The 9991-nt window shown below is 34.6% G+C and overlaps 1 protein-coding gene across 1 annotated transcript; it reads right to left on the minus strand.

Annotated features, from left to right (window-relative positions):
• Positions 1-323: 323 nt before the first annotated feature.
• Positions 324-9291, minus strand: LOC126695060 (uncharacterized). The gene is made up of 8 exons (XM_050391671.1): positions 9045-9291; positions 7765-7802; positions 4579-4650; positions 4365-4448; positions 4251-4285; positions 2900-2985; positions 911-976; positions 324-663 (listed from the first exon to the last, which is right to left on the minus strand). Exons 1-8 carry the CDS (start codon positions 9109-9111, stop codon positions 629-631), a joined length of 483 nt encoding a protein of 160 aa, XP_050247628.1. The 5' UTR covers positions 9112-9291; the 3' UTR covers positions 324-628.
• Positions 9292-9991: the final 700 nt, after the last annotated feature.

The following is a 9991-nucleotide window of genomic DNA, read 5'->3' on the forward strand; positions in this document are numbered from 1 at the left end:
ACTCAGCCAATCATATGAGAGAGAGGGCACCACATATGACACCAAAATTAATTGGTAGCAACTACAATAATCATTAGGATAGCTCAAAAAAAATAAAAAGAGGAGGTAGAGAGAACCTTTTTTCCTTTTTTTTTTAAGACGAAGCAGGGGAGGTTGATTGGGTTGTGACTAAAAAGCTAACTTGCGATGGTAAGTATCAGCTTATTTGATTTTTTCCCGAAGTGAGCTAAAGTAAATTTATAACTAAAAAGTAAGGTTATGAAGAACTGTACATTAACAAAATAAGCTAAAAGGTAAATAAAGAATCTCATGACAAATGGAGAGGAACGAAATAATGTACAACTCCATCCATAAAGAATATTCCTCGTTCACAAATCAACCTCAATAAAGCGACATATTGCTACTAAATCAATGTTCTTAATCATATTACCAGAACAATATTCAACACCAATCTTTCCTCAATAACAAACAAGAAGGGCTATAACAAATTTTTTGACATTCTCCGAATATAAAAACCAAATTGCATTACTATTAATGAAAATTTAGTAGCTTCAGAGTACAGGTAAATAAGTTAAAATATAAAGAGAAAACAACCAAGATTTATCTAATTGGCATCTTCAGAATCTTTTCATTTGCGTGCCTCTGTCTTTTTCTGCTCTCTGGCTGAAAATAGTACATAAAAAATAATCAATGAGCCATATTTGTTTTCTTTTGGGAGAAAAAAGACAACAAAAAGTAAACAAAAAAAAAAAAAAAGGAGAAAAATCTTAGGGTGTCAGTGTTCCTGCTCCATAGTAATGCTTCCACCCTCAGAGGGAAGACAATGGAGCAGAAGCATATCATGAATTGTGGAGCAAGAAGAGAGCTGCCCAAGCGTTAAGGCAGACAGTTAGGGCTACAAGAATCATACCAGCCTTCTCCTCTTCCCGCTTCTTAGCAGCCTCTGCTCTTTGTTGCCGTATCAGGGCTAAGCGTTCTGCAAGAGCAATTTTAAGTGAGACAACAAAATACTTGAAGAAAAAGAACAGTTCTTGAAAGGTGAGCAATAAATTGACTAACTACAGACAGGGGAATAAACCATCAGCACTTACGGATCATGAAGGGGGCAAATCATATGAACAGGTTAAGAGCAGGAAGCAGGGTATGAAACCAATTTATGAAAAGATCTTGATAAGAGAAAACCAAAATGGGAAAACAAAAAGGGGGAATAAATATGAGAATCTGTTAAATATCAACAAATGACGTTTTAATAGGGCTCATCTTTTGTTAAAATGAAACACATAGGACACCTGTGCCAGCTGCTTGACAATTATCACAACCACAACAAATATTAATAATAAAAAGTTAAGCCACCATAGCAAAATGACTTGTGTCCATTTGGGAACAATTTATTTAGTTTTTTGTTAAAAACTTTTTGCTGAAAGTATGCTAAATAAAGTATACTTGTACTTTGAAATAGTGAGAAAAAAGTGAGATATTAAAAAACTGTACATAAAAGCTAAAAAGCAAGAAAGCTAGCTTATAAGCTTAGTCTCAAACACACACTTAGTGTAGTTCCATGGTTCACATTAGGTTTTGGTACTGTGTCCAAAACATAGCTCTCTGGCCAGCAGATCCATCCAAAACGTGTGAAGATCTTGTTTTATAAAAATTCCATCTCATTCTTCCTAACTTTATAATAGAAGAGAATAGTTTGCAAAATTGTCACATAGGGGAACATTCAGAAAAAAAATTATATATATATAGACTTCCTATCGAGTATGTTCACATATATACCAATTTATAGTATGTTCACATATAAAACAATTTCACTGCAATATTCTTCTCTTCAACTATGTTTAGATCAGGAAAATTTTTCAGAATCCAGCAACACACTTCCAAATAACCTTCAATTTTTTTTTTTTTTTTTTTTTGGGGGGGGTGGGGGGGAAGATAAGTACACTCCCTAATAACCTTAATGATATAACACAAACCTCAAGGGTAATTCATTCTAATTTAGTATCTCAGATATCTTGTCATCCTATTATGTGACCCAAATACACATTTTACTCTCATCATCTGCAATCAGTTCTGAAAATAATTATCAGAACACCAGTATTTATCATCAGATGTTTTCTAGTCCCTTAAAACATGGATAATGAACCTTGACTCCTTGAGTCACCTTCAATTAATCACCTCTAGCAGAATACAAGACCATTGCCCTCAGCCCAGGCACAATTCATCCTAAATGTCTAGCAATTCTAATAGTTTGACAAAAGCACCTGATGGAATTCCTCCCATACAATTGATTATTTCTAGTACCGCTTCAAGCCATAACAACCTGCTTCTAACCAGCCATGGATGGTCCATAAAACTCCACGTAATAGATTCAGTAGAGGCTGATTTCTACATAATTAACATGATGGACATTAAAGTAATTCATGAATACTAACTATAGTTCAATCCCAACAAAAGGCTAGGTACTTTTTGTTTAATTCAGATTTCCTTTTTATTTGTGCGATGTACAGGATATACTTTTTTTTATAACGTGGAACCTCACCAAGGTAGGGTCCTTTGGACTCACCCATGGGGAGTAAACCACAGTCCACGGATACACGATCCCACCCACTAGAGCCATGTATCAGGTAATCCAGGGGTTCACCAGTGTGGATCATACCCGGATGTCTGAGTCTGCAACTCATCCTAAGCCTCCAACCACTATGCCATACCCTTACAAGATATACTTAACCACCAAAAGAAACAATGTATAACAAAGGAAAGATAAAGACAAGACCAAACATGTTTTTCCATGCAAGAATAAATCAACCCAAATTCACTCTATGCGCATTGAAGAGAAGTCAGTTGGCATATTAGCACAAAAATACAAAAGCCCAAGAAGTTTCAATTTCAAATGAATTACCTAAATCTTTTTTTGCTTGCTCCGTTTTTCCTTGTTCCTGCAGCCTCATGTATCGCTCATGAGCTTTTTGTTTCTCTATCTCCTCTCTGTAAACAAATATATAGAAATTGAGTCAAGGAGGCTAGTTACCAGGGACGGACCCAAGTGGGGGCCTGGGCCCAAAAAAAAATTTTTAGTAGTTTTATTTTCAGTAAAAAATAAAAAATTTAGACTTGGGCCCCCTCCAAAATCATGAATCATCAACCCAGCCCATGTAAATCTTTTAAAAAGAATGTAGAAAAACAACAGTGTTCTGTGTATAAAGAAATAATAGTGTTTTGTGTCTTTTATTTTTGTTGGTAGATGATTACATCTTAATATATTAAGAAACAATGATTTTTTTTGTATTTGTCTTGGTTGAAAGTTTCTTAATACTATATAGATGTGTATTTGAATTTTTTTGATTTTTTTTTTTTCGCTTATCTCCGGCCCCCAACACCCCCCCCCCCCCCCCCCCAAGCTTGAAATCCTGGGTCCATCCCTGCTAGTTACTCACTACCTAAAACACTTAGTTAAGAATACATAATTACTCTAATCAAACTAGTCACAAGCCCAAGTAGATCAACCTCAAAGGTAGATGTAAGAATCCTTACTACAAAAAGTGATGCCTTCAACATAAAAACTGAACAGAGACAAGTTATTAACATTTCCAAGAGAATTCAATATGTCCAACAACAAAATAATATGCAAATAAAATTTTAAACTCTAATCACATGCCAAAAAACAAGACCAAGCGTGCAGTGCAACATTCATATATGTTTCAAAATTACGAACACAGTTATTATGATCACCACTCTACAAGATGAATTTGTTTCTAGACATGTTTTTCACAGTAGTCCCAAATCCAAATGATAACTAATACCCTTCACACGATTGTGCTTTCGAGATGCAAAATAGAGTATAAATTGAAGTGAAATAAAGAAAATGTAACAAGCCAAGTATCAAGTCTCTGATCTCCAGAATCCAAAGCACCACATTAATTTTACAGAATCACAAATTTCGTTTTTTAGGTGAAGTAATAAGTTGTAGAATCTGCAGGCCTACAGATGGCATTTGCAATCTTTCTTGTGTCCATAGATGGGACCCAAAGCACTTTTGGAAGCTTAATCATTCAATTTCTTACATACCAGATTTATCAATAATATTCAAACCAAAGCATAAACTCAACAAATTGCAAGAATAATAAGACAAACTGAAGCATAATCAACGTAGTGAGAAAAAAATTTCACAAATCAAACAGTGCTCGTATGCACTTAATATAATGGGACTTATCAGCATTTAACACAACAACAAGTCAAGAACATGTACCGACCTTTCACGCCTAGAGAGTTCAGTTGTTTTCTCAATCTGCAACATGGATCACTCAATGCGTTAAGCTACAAACAAGTTACTGAGGCAGTACACAAGAAAAACACAACAAACTTACATCAGCATTTTTAGCCTTCAAATTCTTTGATTTTGCTAAATTGGGATTTTCAATCTCAATGAGACCCGAGGTGCCTTTTCGCTTCTGCCAAAAGTTGATAGCAGTTCAACATATATAAGTTGAAAGCCACAAAGTAATGCAGATATAAAGAAATGAATTACAACAGATTAGGTGCATAAAAATATAAAACTAAAGCGGTAAAGAGTACACTGACCTCAGGTTCTTCATCTTGTTCTTCTTCTACTTCCTCTTCAGACTCTTCTTCTACCACCTCTTCAGCTTCTTCCTAACAATACCAACAACAACCGAAGAAAAAAAAAATCAGTTCTTAAACTATATTAGCAGGAGAAAAACAGAGAAAAAGAGGCAGATAGACAAAGAGAACCAAGAGTGTAAACAATTGCTCATGTCAACTTATATTAGTACAATTGATTTTGAGATTTGTAGCAAAAGGAAGAAAGAACAAAACAACATAAAACTCAATTTATACATCAAGATGAAGAACAGACTAGTATAGCCTAGAGACAAATTTTCTTTCTTCAAAATGGCTACAAAGCATGAATTAACCCAAACTTTTTTTTGAGTGCTCAATAATATACAACTACAGCCAGAAAACATCATTACATCAACAAAGCAAGACACATACTACCAGATACTACCAGTCCATAATCTTGTGACATGCTAAAGATAGCCTAGAGACAAATTTTCTTTCTTCAAAATGGCTACGAAGCATGAATTAACCCAAACTCTTTTTTGAGTGCTCAATAATATACAACTACAGCCAGAAATTCAACATCATTACATCAACAAAGCAAGACACGTACTACCAGATACTACTAGTCCATAATCTTGTGACATGCTAAAGACACGAGTCAAAGGAAAAATATTAATAACTACTTTAAGAAATTAGAATCTGTCAAATATACAATTATGTTCTTTGTGAGGGGGCTCATCAGTTGTGAAGCTTTGTTTTTAGATCATTCGGGGTTTCTTGGGTCTTATCAGAGAAAGTACTAGATCTCCTGATTGGGAAGAGGGACTAGTTGGGACAGCATTTGTCTAGTATTTGGAATATGACAGATATGGTGCATTTGGAGGGAGAGTAATAATTGCACTTTCGAGGATGTGGGGAACAACGGGGGATTAGTTTCTTGCCTCATTTGTAGGCACTTTGTTTGATTGGTCTCAGCCTTGGGTACTCACATCAAGTGAATCCCTACCAATGTTTATAAATTCTCTTCTCTTTTGTACATAATTTTTTGGTTTCCTTTGTCTTTCTTTCTGCTGCTTCATGCCATTTTGCATGAAGTAGTCTTTTTTCAAAAAAAAAAAAAAAACAATTCTTATAAAAAAAATAAAATAAAATAAGTTCTTAAATTTAGATTTAGGAAATAACAAATGATTCTTTTTTTTTTTTTTTTAAATCAGACATAGGAGAAAATAATTAGTCAACACTCTCTTAGCAGCTACATGGAATGATATCCGTCTAGATGGTAGAATAACTTATATTCATTGTCTCTCTCCTCCTAAAATATTCCTTGAAGGATGGATCAAAGGATCTACAAAGAATAGTTTTGGGGAAATAATTGCTTCAACACCTCTTTATCGTGTTGTGCATCATTAGGAGGCAGGAGGCTTCAGTGGCAAACCACATGCAGTGTCCTAGTGCCTAATGGTAAACTTCACTGGGACATCAGTTTTATTAGAGATGTATGATCAGGAGTGTAGACCTTAGTTTCTTTTCTGGATGCTCTTTGCCCTATGAAAATCAGGAGTAGAGGAGAAAGACAAATTGTGTTCAAACGCATCTAATTGCAGAGTGTTTGAGGTTACATATAAAGTCTTAAACTTGGAAGAACATTTGGGAACCCAAGGTTCTAACTAGAGTACTTTTTTTTGTATGGACTGCAGCATTAGAAAGAATCCTAATGATGGATAATTTGAAGGAACAACGCATAATTGTGGTAGACTGTTGTGAGTAAAAGAAGAGTGGAGAGACAATGGATCATCTGCTACTACATTGTGATGTTGCTAGTAAACTGGGTTTTTTTTTTGGCCAGCTGAAAGGATTGAGGGGATTCAACCCCAACATGCCCCCAGACAAGGGGCTAGGCATGCCATTTGGCCTACAGGCCATTGGCGGTGTTGCTCATAAGCTGTGGACTATGGTTTTCTGTATATTTGGGATTCAATGTTTGTGACTTTGTGCCTCAAAGAGTGATTGATCTGTTAGCTTCTTGGCAAGGAAGATTTGGTCGATTTCAGAATATAGGCATATGAAATGCAACCCCCCATTGTCTCATGCAGTGCATTTAGCATGAAAGAAGTACTCAGAGCTTTGAAGGGTGTGAGTGTGACTAATCAATTCTAGATCCGAGAAAATTGTATTGTTGAGAGCATTATACTAGTGATGACGGCTACAGGACAGTATTCCTTTTACAATTTATTTGAGCTGAAAGCTGATTGGTCTTTGTAGTTTCCACTCATAATTGTGGTGTATCTCCTATATACTTCCCATGTACTTGGTCTGCACCCCTTTTGCACTTTTTCAATGAATTATTTACTTTTATAAAATAATAATAATAATAATAATAATAATTAAATTAAATTAAATAAAAAACCAACCTTGACAACGGAAGTCTAATCCTATATTCTTTCTTAGAGGGAATCCTAACGAACCATCAGATCCAAGGATATAAGCTAAACAAACCATCAATGAGAAGACTATAACTGTCCATGTTATTTTTAAACCTCTAAGTCTCTAACAAGTATAATATTCCTTTTGCAGAATTTCATTTATGAGTACTAGACAAGATTTTATCATATTTTAACTTTCATAAGATTACACCTGTTGCACAGCTATGAACTATACAATCGCATAGGAACTTATTTAAAAAGCAAAGAAGCAGTGACACTTATGACTCATCCTATATAATTTTCCAGACATGATTTGGTTTTAACACCTGAATTTATGTGTTTTCCTTCTATAGATCAAGAAACTCCCAATTTTGACAACCATAGACTAAGACAGACTACATCCAATTGAATGAGAGAACCTTCAGTTCTTTAAACATGAAATGCAATTTTTCCTTCCAATTTCTGCATAAGGAGTATCCACTATCCAAAACTCGAACATAACTGAGCCATGCAGCAAGCGAGAGAGAGGGGGAAGAAGGGGGGGGGGGGGGGTGCTAGTAGTTTTTCTTGCTGGGAATTTGGAAACATACTCAAGTCAAGATGAATGTGTTCAGTGCACCATAACTGTGATGTTTCACTGCATATACTTCTTGGAAGTCCATCAGATGGTTCAGTGTAAGTCCAGTATGACACAGAAAAAATTTACAACAATAAATAAATCACTCATGCATGACAATTACAAGAGTAAAGATACAATAAATACCTTCTTAAAAGTTCGTGGGCGAGAAGAGCTACCGGCAACTGCACCCATTACAAGTGTGCAAACACAAATCACAAAGTTAGCTCATAGCATATGTGACAACAAGTGAAATGAACTTCATTGAATTCAAATGCAACATAATCAGAGTACCAACAATTCAAATTTTTTATTTAGGGAAAATTACACCAACCTCACTTGAGGTATAAGGAAATGACGTTAACCCCCAAAGTTTTACAGATATAAAAGACTTCTCCCTTAGCTTTGTGGCAAATATAATAAATATAATTAAACTCCTATTTTGCTCTTGAGTTACCCAATTAAGCTTTCCTAATTTTTGGGTAAATCATATATAACTCAAGGGTAAAGTAAGGATTTCATCAATAAGCAAAGCACAGATTAGGAAGATAATCACTTAACCAAGGGCAGCTTAGTCCACAAAAATAGGATAACTCGTGTGCAAAATAAGGATATCATTGAATTTGTTATGCTTATCATAAACATCAAGGAACAGACTGTCATTTCAGCAAAACTTTGGGGCTTACTATGGTTTCCTTCTACCTAAAGGCAGGTTAGTGTAATTTTCCCATTTGTTATTTTTATTTTTTTATGAATAACTTCTGAAAATTTGTTGAAATGAATATTCTTCAGTTGAAGATAGATCAACCAACATCAAATGCAAAAATCGAACAATTCGTTTGGTTAAACAGCACACACTATTTTTTTTTTTTTTTTTTTTTTGAGAAAAGCACACACTATATTATAGCATATCTCTTATAAAATTGTAATTAACATCCACACATTCTCCACAATTGTTCTTGACGCGACCATTTCTGAACACTGTCGTCCACTACAATTTTTTAATTCCTAACCCATAGTTTTTTTAGTATTTTTAACACAGTCCGCATATTGTAAATCGAATTTCAGGCTCGGGTTTGAACTGTGAACAGAAATTTCAATGATTCGACTCAACTGGCACCAATTACTTGAATAAATCTTTATCAAAACCAATGAGCTTCCAAATTGCACACCTAAAAATCACAAATCTGTATCCGAAATTTAATTTCGCTGTCATTTTCGCAAATTTAATTATTAAAAAAAAAAAAAAACAAAACATCAACAATAACAGTTCCATTAATCTTAATTCAGACATAGTACGCAAAGAAAATTGGGAATAGTTACGTCAAATTCGTTAGTTTAAAAAAAAATTGAAGATTTGATTTGATTTGATTCAGCAGGACTAAAACCCTACGTATATATATGAAAGAGAGAGAGAGAGAGAGTACGCATTTCTTCGGGGGTAGAGAAGTTGCGGTGACCGGTGGGCTTGCCCTTGAACTTTCCTCTTCCCATCTTTCAAAGTTGAAGCACAGAACGAAGAGAGAGAGAGAGAGAGAGTCTGTGTCTCTGCAGAAATTGGCTCTGCCTCTGGTTTTGAGCACTCGATTTTCTCTTCTACTTTAGACTCCTTGATATTTATTATTGCACCTGCCTGGCAGCTGTCTTTCGTTTTCTAGCTCCTGTTCCACTTGCTATCGATTCGTGATACACTCCAAAAATATATAATGTATACTTAGGATTTTCGAACTTAGGCCATAATCATATCCTTTTAGTCCACCATCTAATCTTATCTCTCTCTTTTCGTGCACTATAAATTAGATTATCTAAATCACCCAAATTGTTTATAAACAACTCAAGTTGGACGTGATAGTTTCATATTTGTTTGTTTATAAACAAACTAAACATGAGCTTTAGTTTTAGATTTATATTTAATAAACGAACTAAGTCTAAGCAAAAAAAATAATTAAAAAAATGGTCATGAACATTAACGCTCGATGCTAAACAAATTGAGCCCAATTTCGTTTATGAGCTTGGTAATAAGAATGATATTAGTTTGACAAATAAACTTATATCTTCCTAAGGTTTTGATTAATTAGAAGTTGAGACCCATTTGTCCAAACCAAAAAAGTTAGCTAATAAGCTTAATATGAGTTTGATAATGTGTTTGGGTTGAATATCAAGCTTAAAAGCTCAAGTTTGAGCTCAGCATTGTACTAAAACTCAAATCAAGCCAAGCCCCAAAACCAAGCTCAAGCTTTTAGATTTTTTGATAAGCTCAAGCTTGAGCTTTAGCATTTGTAGGCTTAATTTAAACTTAAACCAAGTTTGAACATTTTACTTTAATTGTCAAGTTGAATCTACACGTTCACTACTTGACAAAGTTCAACTCATT

The sequence above is a fragment of the Quercus robur genome, chromosome 8 (genome assembly GCF_932294415.1).
Source record: "Quercus robur chromosome 8, dhQueRobu3.1, whole genome shotgun sequence".
In the NCBI taxonomy this organism is placed as follows: Eukaryota; Viridiplantae; Streptophyta; class Magnoliopsida; order Fagales; family Fagaceae; genus Quercus; species Quercus robur.